This window comes from Delphinapterus leucas, chromosome 15, assembly GCF_059928025.1.
Source record: "Delphinapterus leucas isolate spDelLeu-1000000601 "Yukka" chromosome 15, BTC_Dleu_Yukka2, whole genome shotgun sequence".
Classification (NCBI taxonomy): domain Eukaryota; kingdom Metazoa; phylum Chordata; class Mammalia; order Artiodactyla; family Monodontidae; genus Delphinapterus; species Delphinapterus leucas.
The window spans coordinates 28,269,755-28,289,179 of NC_143143.1; the positions used below are offsets into that span (position 1 = coordinate 28,269,755).

General features: G+C 44.1%; 1 protein-coding gene across 1 annotated transcript in view; it reads right to left on the minus strand.

Moving 5' to 3' along the window:
- The window catches only part of SNX29 (sorting nexin 29), a 549,073-nt gene that overhangs the window by 515,170 nt on the left and 14,478 nt on the right, over positions 1-19,425 (minus strand). The window contains exons 2-3 of the mRNA XM_089896147.1: positions 15,445-15,509; positions 13,329-13,381 (exon numbers count right to left, since the gene is read on the minus strand). Of these exons, the coding sequence (XP_089752273.1) occupies positions 13,329-13,381; positions 15,445-15,509 (118 nt within the window). The remainder of the gene's footprint in view (positions 1-13,328; positions 13,382-15,444; positions 15,510-19,425) is intronic.

Consider the following 19,425-nt stretch of genomic DNA (forward strand, 5'->3'; position numbering starts at 1 on the left):
TTTAGAACTCTAGCTTGGAAAGGTTTTGTCAGGGTAGTGCCAAGAGAGAAAATACAGATGCAGAACATTATATATAATTCAATTTTTGTAAGACAATGGCAATAAAACCTGCGTGCGTGTGTATGTATACACATGTATTTTAATTGTAAAAGATTAAATGAATGTGGAGAAACACACAGAACAAACGATTCTTGATCATTAACATAAGTTACCCAGAGGGAGGGAGAAGAGGATATGGTAGAGAAAAAAGAGGGGGAAAAAACAGTTGACAAAGAACCAGAAAAAATGCAAGCTTGGTAACAGTGAAAACTCACAAGGCAGTAGTTTTCAAGATACTATCAGTGTGTGTAAAGCAACTATACTCCAATAAAAATTGATTAAAAAAAAAAAGATACTGTTCGTGTGAAGGCCTGAGGATGGCAGGCAGGCATGTAAAATGAAGTCAAATGAATGTTCTACCAGAGGAACCAGAAATTAGAAAAATAACCAACTTTTAAACGGGTTAAATCATCATTTCTGACCATTTTTTAAAGTTACTAATATAAACACAGTAACTGTCTTCTCTGGGGTGGACAGACCCTCCAGCTCTGGTCTAGACACGAACACCACTTGGGATTCTTTTGGCAGATGAGGAGCTTCGAAGTCAGGAACAGGAGATGGCAGCTGAGAAGGAATCAGCTGAAGAAGCTGGTAAATCAAAAGGAAAAAAGAGGATGGAGAAAAGTAAGAGCCCCTCAGTGCAGAAGCGGCAAGGAAACGGTTAATGTGTATCAAGTCAGTGGCCAAGGTGGTCCAGTGGTTAAGACTCTGCGCTTCCACTGCAGGGGCACAGGTTCCATCCCTGGTTGGGGAACTAAGATCCCGCATGCTGCGCAGTGTGGTGAAAAAAAAAAAAAAAAAACCAAAGTCAGTGGCCAAGGGATCTTCAAGTTTGGTCAGAGTCCATAGCCCAGGAGAAAGAAAACTCCACACCAAAAGCTTCCTTTAAACAAACAATAGAGTCACAGATGTAGAAAACAAACGTATGGTTACGGGTGGTGGGGAGGGATAAATTGGGAGATTGGGATTGACATACACACTACCATATATAAAATAGATAACTAATAAGGACCTACTGTATAGCATAGGGAACTCTATTCAATACTCTGTAATGACGTACATGGGAAAAGAATCTAAAAAACAGTGGATGTATCTATATGTGTAACTGATTCACTTTGCTGTACAGCAGAGATTAACACATTGTAAATCACCCACACTCCAATTAAAAAAAACAAAAACAAATAAGATGCAGGCAACTCTGAAGTAAGATGTACCTTTGAAAAAGCAAAGGCCACTCATAATAAAATTTACAGCCTGTTACTAGAGCCAAAAATATAAAAATAAATAAAACAAACAAAATTTAAAACAATATACATTTGTTCTGATTTCTGGTCATCTCTTAGAGCCAGAGCATTTATGTCTCATCCCCCATGTCAGTCAATCTTACCAAGCCTCAGTCCTAAGCCTTCCGTCCCTTCTCCCAATACCACCACCTCCACTCAGCTTCCTTGCCTACTGCACAGAGCCATGGCCTCTGGCTCCAACCCCAGGTCCCATCTCACCTGCCCATCCCCCGGCATGCTGATCAGCAGCTACCCTCCTGAAATGCAAATCTGACAACATCATTATCTTTCTTACCACAGTTTACTATGAGTATATGGTACATGACATAATTTTAGGGGGACCATAAATGCACATTTTTAGGTTAATCATTTTACTATGTCAAGAAAAAAATAGAGGGCTTCCCTGGTGGCGCAGTGGTTGAGAGTCCGCCTGCCGATGCAGGGGACACGAGTTCGTGCCCTGGTCTGGGAAGATCCCACATGCCGCGGAGCGGCTGGGCCCGTGAGCCATGGCCGCTGAGCCTGCGCGTCCGGAGCCTGTGCTCCGCAACGGGAGAGGCCACAACAGTGAGAGGCCCGTGTACCAAAAAAAAAGAAAAAAATAGAAGTAGCCATCAATCTTTGATTTCACTGATGGCTTATGACAAGACCAGAGTAGACAAGGCCTTGAATTCCACCTCAAGCCAATCTCTGGCTCAGATGGTATACGGAAATGGCAAAAATTGTGAAAAGAGTATACAAATAGCCATAGTTTAAGAAATAATACCCTAGTGGATAAAGTTCAAACACTTCCGCATGACAGCAAGCCAAGAATCTACTGACCTTCCAGCCCATCTCCCAACACATACAACACATCATCCATGATTCCACTACTTTCTCACACACCCCTGCATCTTCACATTTGCTACTTCTGCTGCCTGGAAGTCCCATCCTGCCCATTTGACCACTAAAGACCCTGTACTCGCCTCTCACGTCTATACTATGTAATTATTACCACAGGCCACCACGACTGTCTGCAATTTACATGTCCATTGCCCAGGCTCAATTCTGAGTTCCTTGAGAACAGCAATCATCTCATCCAGTTTGCAGCCTCAGTGCCAACCCAGTGACCTATAAACAAGTATCTGCTAAATGAAGGAATTAATGAGCAATCATTCCAGCCTTTAGTTTCCAAATTAGCCAAAACACTGGTATGTCTAGTCATAGGAAGAAAATGTATTGCGCTTACTAAGTTCTCATTGGGTGTATCAAGCAAATAATATTACATCTAATCCTCACTTCAACCCTAGGAAGTGGGTACCACGATCATCATCTAATTTTACAGATCGTGCAAGAGAGGCCTAGAGAAGCTGAGCAAGTCCTAAATTACACAGCTGGTAACTGGTGATTTGTGGACCGAGTGGGCATGAAGATAAGTACGCCTGACTCCAAAGCTCATACTTCGTGCTCAAGGCCTCTCTCCACACCAGGATAAGGGTGATGCTGATGATGACCGTGCTTACATATGACTTCCTACGGGCCAAGCACTGCTCTCGGCAGCTATCAATATAAACAATATAAATATTAAAATTCCCATGGAAATGTGCTCAGATTTGCTAAATGCCCTAGGGCTCCCCATTTGCTAGAAATTATCTTTTTCAAAAAGAAATCAATTCATTTGATCAATAAAGTAAAATGAAAGAATATGCAATGTGGAATTATCTACCACAGAGCCTCAAAGTGGAAATCCAGTGCACAGGGCTGGGGAGATAAGAAATCCAATTAATGAACCCCAGGGTTTTTTGCCAGGATGAGAAGAATTAGAACATCCAGTCAACAGCTCAAACCACTAAGAGGCTGGTGAGAAACCTGTGACAAACTGAAGATTAAAAAATCACGTGATGAAATCCAGAGACATTTAAAAGAGGAAAAGGAGTGTCTGAAAAAGCCATTCAGTTTCATAAGCGTCCAGAGGAATACACAGGACAGTCTTCAACTGTGCTAAGAAACAACATTAGGGAACAGCAAAGAGCAGCTGTTTGTTGTTTAGCTTCCTAAAAAGTTCAAAACTGTTTTGAATTCCTTAACAGGTAAAGAAAAATCACCAAAACAAAGCTCTCTTCCCTGGCATGTTTTGGAAGGAGAAGAAATTCTCCTCTCTGATTTCTTCTGACATAGTCACCTGAACAAGTAACAAAAATTTACAATTTCTAAATGAGGCAAATACCCAAAGCCAACTCACTGCCACCCATAATGGCAGAGTGTCAAGACACTTCACACAAAATTATAATGGCAGTAACAACAGCTAACAATTTCTAGAAACTTACTAGCTGCCAGGCACTGTTCTAAGGGCTGCACATGAACTAACTCACAACCTGATGAAGTGAATATTATCACTACTCTCCCCATTTACATACAAGGACACGGAGGCACAAGCAAGTCAGAAACTTGCCCGCAGTCCAGCACGACCGGGAACTGGCAGCACCAGGATTCAAACTCTGAGCTCCAAATCCCACGCTCACTCTGCTGCCCCACAGTTTGGGTTGCTCTTTCTGATTCAATGGGAAAACTCAGCATGTTCTGTAATTCCACATGGGAAGAAGCAGCATCTGTGGAGCACCAGCATATCTAGAGGTAACTTCCAGTGCCTGCTGAGCTCTTTGGCCATTCTTTCTAGAAGGCAAACTATTCAAAAGATACACGACAGCCTCCCCACAGGCCAGTCTGACTGATAGAACGAGGAATAATTTTAACGAAGCACAAGAACGGGTCGTCCGTAGGGGAAAACAAAGCAGGAGAACAAGGCCAACGGAATGGGACAAGGAGCCCGTGCGTTATGACTGCCACCACTTCCGCCAGTTTCTGAGGACAAAATCTGATGGGAAAAAACAAGTGCTGTCTGTCACTTCCCTTCCCGTCAATGTTGTTTTATACTTCACGTGGGGACTGTTGCATCTTGCCGGGTAATCTCGCAAGACCAAACAAATCTCTCAGGCACGCAAGCACTCACACATTCGGGCAGGCGTGCTCACACATGAGCATACTCACATTTGGGGTTTTCACAGAATAATACTGTATACCATGTAGGCCCCCATACCCAACAGCTGTGGTCCAGCCCACTTTTTCTTTGCTCAGCGTCTGCTGTCCACAGACACCTCGGCCACTTTTGTCACTCGTGAGGATATTTCTATTATTTACTTGTCTTGAGTCCGACTCACTTTTTCGACTTGTATAAACCTGTTTTAAAAGGAAAAACTCTATCGCAGTTGCAAACGTAAAGCCAACATTGTGGGCCCTCAACAGAGTAGCCCTAAAAGTAAATACCATCCAAATAAAGTATAAAATCCTGTCTCTGCTGCTGTCAGGGGAGGACTGTGCTTGAAACCTGTAAGCTCTGTTTACAGAGAGGCAGCGGGTGTTTGAGATACTGTTTTCAACTGTATGATACTACTATTCTGGTATGTCAAAAAATGATCAAATATTGGCAATTTAATTTAATTCAGCTTAATATTAATACCAAACCAAGTCTTTCCCCCACTATCACTGCAATTTAAAAGGAACTGAAAGGAGAATAACTGAGCCACTGGGCAATTGAAAGGAATGCAATGCTGTGATTTTAAACACTTAAAATAATGTTAAGTACCTGCAATGACACAAATCTCTCATTTGGGGAAACTCTGTGCTGGGAAAACAAGAAGGGATGTGGTAGAGAGTGAGGACCAAGCTGGGAAAATATGCAGTCTGTGCTCCAGCCCCATTCCACTGTCTAAAGGTATTTTCAAACCACACAGAACTGTCATGGGAAAGATTATAATATGGCAGTGACAGGGACAACTGCTGTGCATTTTGCCACCCTATATTCACTCCACCTTCATAACAGCACCCAGATTTCATTTTGGAGGGTTATTTCTTCCTTACTGGATACTGTCGTGGGGGGATGATGATGAACCCAAGTAGACAACTTCGCACTATGTAAGTCAACAGGGTCCCAGGAAGCTCCATCAGCCAATCCTTCTGCTGGTGGCCAGGAGGCCTGAGACTGGTCACTCAGGTGCCTCCTCCCTGGAATACCAACCTTGGGCAGAATGAGAGCGAGTCAGAAAACAGCTGGTGTCCACTCCTGCAGCAGGGCCTTAACTGGACCATTCCTGCTAGGAGACCATTTAGTGGACCCTGCTTCCAGGTTAGGAGACTTCCAAAGCTGCTTTGACTCCTTCCTGTTTCCAAGCCTGACCTGTCATCAATTCCATGAGCTCACAATATCCTCAACTGGAGTAAATTTCTGTTGCCTCTTACCAAAGAGCCCTGGCAGATACACCAGTGCACCATCCTTTCCAAGGTTCCTACTGATATTCATCCAACCAGCTAGACTCACCAGCTGCAACCAGAAGCCAACCCCTCACAGTCCTGCCTAGAACTTTTCCTAAGATGGTAAATTTAAAATGGCATCCAGATTAGAAATGAAAAAGGAGAAGTAACAACTGATACTGCAGAAATACAAAGGATCATGAGAAATTACTACAGGCCACTCTATGCCAATAAAATGGACAACCTGGAAGAAATGGACAAATTCTTAGAAAAGCACAACCTTCCGAGACCAAACCAGGAAGAAATAGAAAATATAAACAGACCCATCACAAGCACTGAAATTGAGACTGTGATTAAAAATCTTCCAACAAACAAAAGCCCAGGACCAGATGGCTTCACCAGCGAATTCTATCAAACATTTAGAGAAGAGCTAACATCTATCCTTCTCAAATACAGCAGAGGGAAGAACACTCCCAAACTCATTCTATGAGGCCACCATCACCCTGATACCAAAACCACACAAGGATGTCACAAAGAAAGAAAACTACAGGCCAATTTCACTGATGAACATAGATGCAAAAATCTTCAACAGGGCTTCCCTGGTGGCGCAGTGGTTGGGAGTCCACCTGCCGATGCAGGGGACACGGGTTCGTGCCCCAGTCCGGGAAGATCCCACATGCTGCGGAGCGGCTGGGCCCGTGAGCCATGGCTGCTGAGCCTGCGCGTCTGGAGCCTGTGCTCCGCAACGGGAGAGGCCGCAACGGTGAGAGGCCCGCGTACCGCAAAAAAAAAAAATCTTCAACAAAATACTAGCAAACAGAATCCAACAGCACATTAAAAGGATCATACACCATGATCAAGTGGGGTTTATCCCAGGAATACAAGGATTCTTCAACATATGCAAATCAACCAATGTGATATACCATATTAACAAATTGAAGGAGAAAAACCATATGATCATCTCAATAGATGCAGAAAAAGCTTTTGACAAAATTCAACACCCATTTATGATGGGTAGGCATAGAAAGTAAGCAGAGAGGGAACTTACCTCAACATAATAAAGACCATATATGACAGACCCCCAGCCAACATTGTTCTCAATGGTGAAAAACTGAAACCATTTCCTCTAAGATCAGGAACAAGACAAGGTTGTCCACTCTCACCACTACTATTCAATATAGTTTTGGAAGTTTTAGCCACAGCAATCAGAGAAGAAAAAGAAATAAAAGAAATCCAAATCAGAAAAGAAGTAAAGCTGTCATTGTTTGCAGATGACATGATACTATACATAGAGAATCCTACAGATGCTACAAGAAAACTACTAGAGCTAATCAATGAATTTGGTAAAGTAGCAGGATACAAAATTAATGCACACAAATCTCTTGCATTCCTATACACTAATGACGAAAAATCTGAAAGAGAAATTAAGGAAACACTCCCATTTACCACTGCAACACAAAGAATAAAATACCTAGAAATAAACCTACCTAAGGAGACAAAAGACCTGTATGCAGAAAACTATAAGACACTGATGAAAGAAACTAAAGATGATACAAACAGATGGAGAGATATACCATGTTCTTGGATTGGAAGAATCAACATTGTGAAAATGACTATACTAGCCAAAGCAATCTACAGATTCAATGCAATCCCTATCAAACTACAAATGGCATTTTTCACAGAACTAGAACAAAAAACTTCACAATTTGTATGGAAACACAAAAGACCCCGAATAGCCAGAGCAATCTTGAGAAACAAAAATGGAGCTAGAGGAATCAGGCTCCCTGACTTCAGACTATACTACAAAGCTACAGTAATCAAGACAGTATGGTACTGGCACAAAAACAGAAATATAGATCAATGGAACAGGATAGAAAACCCAGGGATAAACCCACGCACATACGGTCACCTTATTTTTGATAAAGGAGGCAAGAATATACAAGGGAGAAAAGACAGCCTCTTCAATAAGTGGTGCTTGGAAAACTGGACAGCTACATGTAAAAGAATGAAATTAGAACATTCCCTAACACCATACACAAAAATAAACTCAAAATGGGCTTCCCTGGTGGCGCAGTGGTTGAGAGTCCGCCTGCCGATGCAGGAGACACGGGTTCGTGCCCCAGTCCGGGAAGATCCCACATGCCGCGGAGCGGCTGGGCCCGTGAGCCATGGCCGCTGAGCCAGACACTATAAAACTCTTAGAGGAAAACATAGGCAGAACACTCTATGACATAAATCACAGCAAGATCCTTTTTGACCCAACTCCTACAGAAATGGAAATAAAAATAAACAAATGAGAACTAATGAAACTTAAAAGCTTTTGCACAGCAAAGGAAACCATAAACAAGACCAAAAGACAACCCTCAGAATGGGAGAAAATATTTGCAAATGAAGCAACTGACAAAGGATTAATCTCCAAAATATACAAGCAGCTCATGCAGCTCAATAACAAAAAAACAAACAACCCAATCCAAAAATGGGCAGAAGACCTAAATAGACATTTCTCCAAAGAAGATATACAGATTGCCAACAAACACATGAAAGGATGCTCAACATCACTAATCATTAGAGAAATGCAAATCAAAACTACAATGAGGTATCACCTCACACCAGTTAGAATGGCCATCATCAAAAAATCTAGAAACAATAAATGCTGGAGAGGGTGTGGAGAAAAGGGAACCCTCTTGCACTGTTGGTGGGAATGTAAATTGATACAGCCACTATGGAGAACAGTATGGAGGCTCCTTAAAAAACTAAACATAGAACTACCATACGACCCAGCAATCCCACTACTGGGCATATACCCTGAGAAAACCATAATTCAAAAAGAGTCATGTACCACCATGTTCATTGCAGCTCTATTTACAATAGCCAGGACATGGAAGCAACCTAAGTGTCCATCGACAGATTAATGGATAAAGAAGATGTGGCACATAAATGCAATGGAATATTACTCAGCCACAAAAAGAAATGAAATTGAGTTATTTGTAGTGAGGCGGATGGACCTAGAGGCTGTCACACAGCATGAAGTAAATCAGAAAGAGAAAAACAAATACAGTATGCTAACACATATATATGGAATCTAAAAAAAAAAAGGGTTCTGAAGAACCTAGGGGCCGGACAGGAATAAAGACGCAGACATAGAGAATGGACTTGAGGACACGGGGAGGGGGAAGGTTAAGCTGGGATGAAGTGAGAGAGTGGCATGGACTTATATACACTACCAAATGTAAAACAAATACCTAGTGGGAAGCAGCTGCATAGCACAGGGAGATCAGCTCTGTTCTTTGTGATCACCTAGAGTTGTGGGATAGGGAGGGTGGGAGGGAGACGCAAGAGGGAGGAGATATGGGAACATATGTATATATATAGCTGATTCACTTTGTTATAAAGCAGAAACTAACACACCATTGTAAAGGAATTATACTGCAATAAAGATGTTAAAAAAAAAAAAAAGAAAGAAAAAATATAACTCAGGAACAGCCAGATGGAAGAAAGGTATGGGAAAAGAGCACAGAGCTTCCAGGCCCTCTCCCAGCACACCACTCTCCTCCCACTTCCAAGTATTCACCGACCCAGATGCTCTCTGAACCCCATCCTCCTGGGTTTTTATGGAGGCTTCATTATACAGGCTTGATTAAATCATTGACCATCAGCAACTGAACTCCATCTCCAGCCCCTCTCCCCTCCCTAGTGGTGGTGAGATGGGACTGAAAGTTCCAACCCTCTAATCACGTGGTTGGTTCTCCTGGCAACCAGCCTCCAATTTCGGGTGATTTCCAGAAATCACTACATTAACATAACAAAAGACACCTTTCTGGCTATCACCACTTCGGAAATTCCAGGGGTTTTAGGAGGTCAGTACCAGGAATGGGGCAAAGAACAATCATGTGTATTTCTTATTATAAGTCACAGTATCACAGTAGACCTAATTCTTGGGCTTAGAAAAGTTAGTGATGCAGCTGGAAAGGGGAAGCGCCAGATTCAGGCCTTGATAGCCCATGAACCTTCACACCAGCCTGCCCAGGGCATGTGACAGCCCCCTGGATATGACCCTGGGCATCGCATGCTGTGATCACTGCCTCACTGGACTATCTTCCCAGGTGGACACGAAGCCACCTGAGGGGTAGAAATCTGTCTGAAATATTTGGAAAGCCCCAGTGTCTGTGACACCAAGTAGGCGTTCAGTGACTAACTGTTAAACAAATGAGTAATCCAATAAGTACTTACTAAGCACTTACTATGTGTCAGGCGCTGTGGACGTAGTGTGAGCAAAACAGGCTTCTCTCCAGCTGGTCATCCAGTTGATTCATCACACAGACGTGTAGTAATGAGAAACAGAGGTTTATAGAATCTAACAGTACAGAGCAGGGGTCAGCAAAATACAGCCTGAGGCCAAATCCAGGCCTTAACAGAAGGAGTTTGCCAGTCCATGGTACAGAGCAAGGAAAACAGGTCCAGATGGCCAGGGCTGGAGAGGAATGTGGAGGATTCATATCAGGGGTCTGGAAGGTTTCCCTGAAAAATTACTGAAAGGCTTTAAGAACAAAAACCAAAAAAAACAGAAAGGCCAGGGCAGGGTGGCAGGAGCAAAGAGCCAGGGGAGAGGTATGGGGCCCTCCAGGCTGCTAAGGATGTGGGTCTTTTTCCCAAAGCAAAGAGAAGCCAGTGGAAGGTTTACCATGGGGGAGTGACAGGTGGGAATCTGCGTTCTGCAGAACCCTCTCAATGCACAGGAGGCAGGACAAGAAGGAAGATGGTGGTGGGTCTACGGCAACTGTCCTGTGAGCCATGTGGTGACTGGGACAGGGCAATGGCTGGAGAGCTGGAGAGAAGCGAATGGATTTGAGATCCATTCTGGTGCCAGGCCGTTTGTCAGGGGTGAGGAGAGAGGTGACTTATCTTTCTTTTCAGACTTCACAACAGTTGTTTTAAAATATTCACTGACTTTCCCTCTTGAGGTTAGACTTTCTCACAGAATAAGGATGATGTGACCTTTCCTATGTGAAGGTGGTGCCGCCTTTAGCCAAACACATTGCAAGATGAGACCAAGACTCTGATATTGAGAAGGAGCCCTCTAGGCGGGAGAAAACAAAAAAAAATTTTAAACCCAGCTTTAAAACCGATATAATCGCTAAAGGTGATATAACATTGGAAGAATAGACTTTGGAGTCCAAGAAACTAGGGTCCAACCTCCAACTCTAACATTCCCGAGATGATTCACCTAGGCTGTCTGACTTGCCCTCTCTGAGCCTCTGTTTTCTTATCTGTAAAGAATTACACCGTTGCTTCTCCTGAGGCTGCACTGAGACTAAGAGCCGACACGAACAAAGGGCAGCTGGAACAGTAAGAGACAGTAATTATCATTATCATTATTAAGCAGGATATTCCTTTTAGCCGGAAACCAGTTACCATGGAAGGAATTAACTTTGTTAATTCTACTATAAAACACAACAGTTTACATAATAAAAGTTGTAATAGTAAGCTATATTATATAACAACATGTTAACCTAACATTCAGAAATGGGTTCTCTCTCTCAGGAAATGAAAAGAATAATTATGAAGAAAAGTGATAAAGAACTCCTGACTACATACACCCACACACGCACACACCCATACACACACACATGCATGCACACACTCGCATATACACACCTCCTGGTTCAGGAGATCTAGGATGGGCTACAGAATTGCATGATTAATTAATAAGCCTCTCATTCTCATGCAGGTGGACCTTGGGTTCCAAAATGAGAACCCCTGTGCTGACGGAGGCCAGGCCCCATAGTAGGCTCTCAGGAAGAACTGAAGCAAAAATTCAGTTTAATGATCTAATGCCACAAACATACAGAGAACCTAATGTGTGATGGGCACAGAATGTCTGTGCAAAACACTGAGAAAGAAAAAACTAGAGAAGCTGCCCCTCTGCCCTCCAAGCTCACAACCTCTTTAAACACTTGACCAGGGACTTCCCTGGTGGTGCGGTAGTTAAGAATCTGCCTTCCAATGCAGGGGACTCGGGTTCGATCCCTGGTCGGGGAAATAAGATCCTACATGCCACAGGGCTTCCCTGGTGGTGCAGTGGTTAAGAATCTGCCTTCCAATGCAGGGGACTCAGGTTCAATCCCTGGTCAGGTAAATAAGGTCCCACATGCCACGGGGCAACTAAGCCCACGTGCTGCAATTACTGAGCCCGCGCACCCTAGAGCCTGTGTGCCACAACTACTGAACCCATGCACCCTGGAGCCCACACACCACAACAAAGAGCTCACGCACCACAATGAAAGCTCCCACATACTGCAACGAAGATCCCACATGCTGCAACTAAGACCCGAGGCAGCCAAATAAATAAATATTTAAAAATTAAAAAACACTTGACCATGTGTGGTACAAAGCCACGCACACACTCAACCAGACAACGAATCTCCCTGAGCACCTTCTAGATGCTTCTAGGCACTGGGGATACACCCGCGAACAAGACAGCCAAACACCCCTGCCCGCTGTTATGGTATGGGCGACAGAAAGAAACAAAATTAAAAAGCATAATGGACAGTTGTTAGTTGGTGTTATGGAGAAAAACTGAGAAAGAAGAAGCAGAGAGTGTAAAGGTGGGGAGTAGAACTGTAAATCTGCACCAGTTTCAAATAGTCCCCATAGCTCGATTAAAATGTAGCACTACACACACTGCTCATGGCTGGTCAAGTGTCACAAAGAGAAAGGTTCTAGAAGGACAGAGAAGGGAATTGGCTGGGCTGGGTGGGTCAGGGTCAGAGGGTGGGGAACACCTGCAGTCTCCAGGATGAGGTGAATGCTGAGCAAGTGAGTTCCCTTCCCTCCCCTTCTTTTGCAGGAATGTTCCTCCTGCCCCTCCAAGGCTGCAGAGCATGAATTAGCCCTGAACGACTTCACTGGGCATTTCCAGCAAATGCCTGTGTCTCTTACCTTTGCCAAAACATTTGCTTCTCCTCCTAGGCGGTGTGATAAGCTTATGCAGTCATGTCAGGTCATGAAGGGTCATGAAGGTCAATGGCCATTTTTAGGACTTTTTTTTTTAATTATAGAACGGACACACGATCCCAGTATAAAATATGAAAAAAATATCAGAAAGTATAAAGATTCCCAAGTCTTAACCTCAACATGACCTCTATTCACATTTTGGTATGTTTTTTGCCAGAGTTGTTGTTTAACATAGCAAGGATCACTCTGAATCCATATTAACTCTGTATCCTGCTCTTTTTATTTTTACTAAATACATTATTTTTAAATCACTACATTTGCATTTTTCTGCTTAAAACAAATTCTGTATGGACATCAACGTAATGGCTATATAACACTCCATTCTACCGATGCACTGTAGTTTATTCACCATTTCCCAATTGTTGAGCATTCAGATTTCTGAGTTTTCATCATTATTAAATTACCGTGAAAATAACTTCATGCGGAAAGTCATTTCAAGGAATTCACTCAGAGTAGGTTCCTAGAAGGAGGATAACAGGAAGCTGGAAATACTTTAGACAAGTAGTCACTGCAGAGATGATCTACAGATCCCCCAAACGCAATCACTGCCCCACCTGGCTGCAGCGGCAGAATATAGAAGCTGGTCAATCTCTGGCCACCTTTTTGGTCTTTGATGGTAAAGGGTTTCAGAAGCTGCATATTTACCTGCTGTCGGAATCTGAGGCGATCTCCTTTCTCCCTCCAAAGCGGATCTGGCACTGCACGGAAAAAGAAGCTGCTGAGATCAGCTGTTGGGATGGGACATACAAAACCTCCCCCACAGGCCTTCAGGGTCACGGGGGACACAAGGCCAGGAACTCTGGGTGCCAAGTCAGGGTGTCCCCACACCCTGGGTGTCAGCCCAAGACCTAAGACGGCGGGCACCCCAGCCTTCCAGCCACCACTTGAAGGAAGCCCTTATCTCCAGCTTGTAGAGAAGTGAGCCTTGTGCAAAGACAACGCTGAGAGGAAAACAGAAGCACACGGCTTCCTGCAGATTATCTAGGAAGTTTCTTCTATCTGTCAGCAGCTGACTGTCAATAACACAGAGCCCTTAAGAGGCAGTAATCAAAACTTCCACAAATCTGTGATGATGGGTCCCTTCTGACAGGGCCCAAAGTTGTTATGGCTGGCTATAAAGTTATGACAGCATAAATCAAGCTTCAAACAAGTCATCTGGTTGTGCTGAACCACAATTCACCCAGGGAGGGTGGAAACAAAAGCAAACTGTTCTTTTTTTTTTTTTAACTGTGCTGAAATATAGACAACATAAAATTTACCGTTTTAACCATTTTTAGTTATGCAATTCAATTCACTTCTCAACATTGTGCAACCATCACCCCTCTCCACTACTCTTTCAAAAGTGTAGAATATCCACTGTGGGTAGCACGTTTGCAAGATTCCTTATTATCGTGTGTGTGTGTGTGTGTGTGTGTGTGTATAGACATGTAAATGATACTTTTGTCAAAACTCATGGAACTGCACACTTAAAATCGGTATATTTTATTGTATGCAAATTACACCACAATAAAGTTGATTTTTAAAAGGCATATATACAACACTTTCACCCCCAAAATAATAATAGCAGCTCTAGGCAGAAGATCCAAGTTATTTCTGTTTAACTGCTACATTTGACGTGGCTTGACTTAACTCTTCATCTTCTTATTTTACTTTCCATTTCTGGAGCAAAGAAAGAAGAAACTAATAATGTGGGTTGTGCATTTATTGTGGAACAGGCGCTGGCCATGGCCCTTCACCCACTTTAACAAATGCAATTCCATCAACAGCCCTATAGAGATCGGTAACCCAATTAAAGAGAAGGGTGCTCAGAGAGGCTGGATGAGTTGCCCCAGCACACACAGCTGTGAAGAGATGAAGCTGGCCTTCAACCTCAGCTACACCTGAATCTGTGTCCTTCCCACCATACCTGGACGCCTCGAGGCTTGGGCAGATGCTAAATTCTCTGGACTCACATCGACACTTAACAGACACTTCCATTAAAGTACATATTTATCTCCCTATATCGTGATTACACGCAGATAATCGCCAGTCGCCCCTTCCAAAATGTGAATTCCTAGGGCTGGATCCTAGCTCTGCTGCTTATTAACTATGACGTCGGCAGCATGTTATCAGACCTGAGCTTCAGTTTTTCAGTTTCTTCATCTGTAAAATGGCAATATTTGCAAGAACTATCTCACGGGGTGGCTGGAAGGATTAGATGTAAAGCACTTAGCAGAGAATCACGCACGCGATGAATGTGCAAGAAATGATGCCTGTCTGGTAGCTGCAAGCAAGCAAAGTGACACCAGCCTCATGTCAAAGCTCGCTTCCACGCCCAGCCAAGAGCCAGGCATCGAAAACAGCGTCAGCCGATCCAAGCAGAGCCCACCCGCGGGATCCACACAGTCCTGAGCACGGCCTCACTTCTGTTCCTGTGCTCACGGGGTCCTAACTCCAACCACGACTGCAGCACCCTTAGGAGTTGCCCTAAAACACAACTGCTTGGAGATGAGGCTTTGAAACCCACTCAATGCCCTTCTCAAGGGAACATCTGTGAAGGATGCGGCCGGGTCCTCCAGGGGTCTCCAGGAAGTCAGGACACAGGAGCTCCTTTGTCCCTACCACTGATCACTATCATTTGCTGGGGAAAATGATTAGCCTCACCGCTCCCAGGTACAAAGCCGGAGGAAGTCTGTGTAGACAGAAGGGCAGAAATGACTTCTTCATTGATCATCTGACACTATGACCTGACCACAAAGTCAAACATGAGCTTTCTTCTTACCTGTTTCACTGCATCCAGCAGTCGCTCCAGCAGAAATTGTCTTTTCATGTCATTGTTCTGTGATCCTAAAATGCAATGAGGCTTAATTAGTTTTGTTTGACATTCGCTTTCTGTTAAGACTCTCTGACACGTAGTATACGGCTGTGCCCAAGTAGCATCAGCCTTCTCTTTAGTAAAATCAATAACAAGACCAGGTATCAATCATTACAATGAAGTTGGACCACTTTCCTGTTACTGCAACCCAGGAAAGCAGCTAAACTGTGTTCCCCAAATTTGGATGATGTTACTGGAATTGTCTAACTCAGGGTTTCTCGACCTTGGTGTCACTGACATTTGGACCAGATAATTCTCTGTGGCCGCCCTGTGAATTGTTAAGATGTCTGTCAGCATCCCTGGCCTCTACCCACTAGACACCATTAGCGTGTGCACACACAGACACAGACACACACACACACACACACCCTAGCTGTGGCAACAAAAATGTCTCCAGATACTGCCAAATGTCCTCTGGGGAACACAATTGCCCCCAGTTGAGAACCAATAGTCTAACTTAAAATGTAAGTTTCCTAGTACTGCAGGCACTGCTTGTTGGCTGACCTCACCATCATCTCCAACATTATTTTTCCATGAAAAACCTAATTACTCCTGTTCTCAGCCTCTCTTGTAAGGCTGCCCATAAGAAGTTCTAGCTGATGACACGTAAGCAGAGAGCACTGGGAGGGATCTGGGGAAATTATGCCATCCTTATAAAAGAACAGATGTTAAGGGCTTCGTTCCTTCTTCCATCCTTCATGCCTTAACCATAAACACATCGGGTGGAGCCAGAGCAGCATCTTGCTACCTTGAGGCAACAAGCCTGCAGCGAAGGCCAAGAGAATCACAGAGACACCAGCCCCGATGTCACTTTGCTGCTGAACCAATACTAGAAATCTCATACCTCTCACACAACGAACAGTTCCGTTTGTTCAAGCACTGTACATTGATCGGGCTGTTACTTACAGCCAAAAGCATTCTCAACTGATACACATGGCATACACCAAACTCCCATTTAAGAGGGTGTGGGGCAAGGACACTTCAAAGCCCCAGGCAGACCACTGTCAGAACCACATATGATGCTCCACAAGAGACCCAGTGACTCCCATCAACAGACACAGCTACATATTGTGATGCACCAGACACAGAACAAAACTGTTTCAAAGGAGACCCAAATTTAGAGTTTGTACAAGGGCAGATGCTCCACACTGCAGGCCTTGAATTGCCACTGAGCTGCTTCTCTCTTGGGCAACTCAGCCTGGGCTTCACCAGGGAGTACCAGCAGGGCATCACCTTAGAGATGGTCGGTGATTCGTGTAAGTCATGCCAGGGCCACCCGGTTGCTAACAACTGTAACCGTGTGGTGAGCACTTCCTGCATGCCAGGCACAAAACTGAGTCCTCTGAATGCATTGTGCCCTGTAATGTTCACGACCACCCTACCAGCCAAGTAGTAGGATCCCTGAGTCGCAGATGGGGAAACTGAAGCTCAGAGAAGACAAGCAATTACATGCATTGACCCACTCGGTAATTATTTAACTTCTACTGTGTGCCAGGCAATGTTCTACGTGCTGGGGACACAGGAGTTAAATGGTATAAAAGAACCATCTTCTCATGGAGCGAAAATTCTCTTAGGAAGAAACAAATAGCTCCTAAGTAAACTAATAAAGATGATGTTAGAGAGTCATACTAGAAAGAAAAACAAAATGGGGTGATGAGACAGGGAGGAAGCAAGAGGGCCACGTCAGCCAGGGCAGTCAGGGAAGGCCTCTCTGCACACGTAGTATCTGAGCTGAGCCCTTTATAACAAGAAGGAGCAGCCATGGAAAGATATGGAAGACCAGCATTCCAGGCAGAGCAAACGGCCAGGGAAGAGAGGAAAGAACAGCTTGGCTTCTGGTCTTCCAGGACCCAAAGGAAGCCTCTTATGACTTGAGCAAAAAGCAGAAAAGGGGAAAAAGAAAAGAAAAGGGGAAGCAAAGACAGACAGGCAGGGGCCAGTAACAAAGGTCTTGTGGACCATGATAATGGGTTTAGGTTTTGTTCTGTATTTGAATACTAATAGTTGGAGCCGTTGGACATCCCTGGTGGTACAGTGGTTAAGAATCCACCTGCCCATGCAGGGGACACGAGTTCAAGCCCTGGTCCGGGAAGATCCCACACTGCGGAGCAACTAAGCCCGTGTGCCACAACTACTGAGCCTGCGCTCTAGATCTGCAAGCCGCAACTACTGAGCCCGCGTGCTGCAACTACTGAAGCCTGCGAGCCTAGAGCCCGTGCTCTGCAACAAGAGAAGCCACCGCAATGAGAAGCCAACGCACCGCAATGAAGAGTAGCCCCCGCTCACCGCAACTAGAGAAAGCCTGCGCACAGCAATGAAGACCCAATGCAGCCAAAAATTAATTAGTTAATTAATTAATTTTTTTTAAAAACACATTAAAAAAAATTGGTGGAATGGTGACCCCGACTGGAGATCGTGCCCCTCAAGGGTTGTTAGGACTACCACACAGGCTCCTGCCTCACCCCAGGCCCGGAGATCAAACCAGGCAGTAGACTCTCCAAGGACACACAGTAATACAGCTGACTTCCCAAACTCTGCCACTGCTATTTTTTCTGGAAGAGGTCTTGAGAAAGGATAGCTCACGCATCCTTCCCACCAGACCAGAGGCCATCTTGAAGCGTCATTCAGGATGGCTAGAGACCCCACCGACCCTAGGCCCTCAAACATTGCTCTTGACACCTGTGTCTATCAAAACACCCTGCTCTTCGTTTAGCAGAAGGTCTAGTTTCAGCTCTTCTCTAACACCGGAATTGGGAAGTCAGGCTTGCTTTCTTCCTTTTTCCAAGTACTGCACCCAACAACTCTACTTGCCCTTGGGCAACGCCAGCTGGAAACTCGACAAGGTTTTCCCCCCTGAAGTGCTTTTGCTATTCTTTCTGATCATAAAAGTAATTCATGTGATAGAACTATCATATAACCCAGCATTTCTGGGTATATACACAAAAGAATTGAAAACAGGGTCTTGAAGAGATATTTGTATGCTTATGTTCACAGCAGCGTTGTTCTCAGTAGCTAAAGTGTGGAAGCAACCCAAGTGTACACCGACAGATGAATGGATAAGCAAAATATGTATGCATATACATACAACAGATATGATTCAGCCTTAAGAAGGAAGGAAACTCTGCAATATGCTACAACACACATGAGCCTTAAGGACCTTATGCTAAGTGAAACACACCAGACACAAAGAGATAAATACCACATGATTCCACTTATATGAGGTACTAAGAGCAATCAAAATCATAGAGAAAGAAAGTATAATGGTGGCTGTCAGGGGGAGGGGAGGGGAGAGAATGGGGGTTAGGGTTTAATAGCTACACGTCTGCAGTTTAACAAGATGAAAAGAGTCATGGGGATGGATGGTGGGGATGCCGCACAGCAATGTGAAGGTATTTAATACCACCAAACTGTACACTTAAAAATGGTTAAGATGGCAAACTTTATGTTATGTGTATTTTACCACAATTTAAAAAAAAAGAGTGATTCATGTGAAAAAATACAATAATAACAAGTCAGGGGGAAATAAACAAAGAAAATAAAAATCTCCATCATCTCACTACTGATAATTGTTAGCGCAGTGATTCTCAAGCTTTCACATGCACACGAATCTCCAAGCAGGTTCTAATTCAGAAGGGCTGGGTGGGGCCTGGGATTCTGTATCTCTCACAAGGTCCCAGATGATGCTGATGCTGCTGGTGCCTGACCCACCGTGAAGAGCAAGGATACAGCATGTACCCCTAGTGATATGCATGATGATCCCAGATCTCTGTGATGGAATTGTTCCACTGCTTTTTCTAGGAAGGTCAGCAGCCTCCTCTGCCTCACCCTGCAAAGCCTCTCCACCGTGGGAAGAAAGCCCTTTCCCTAGAGAGAAACAGCCTGAGGTTG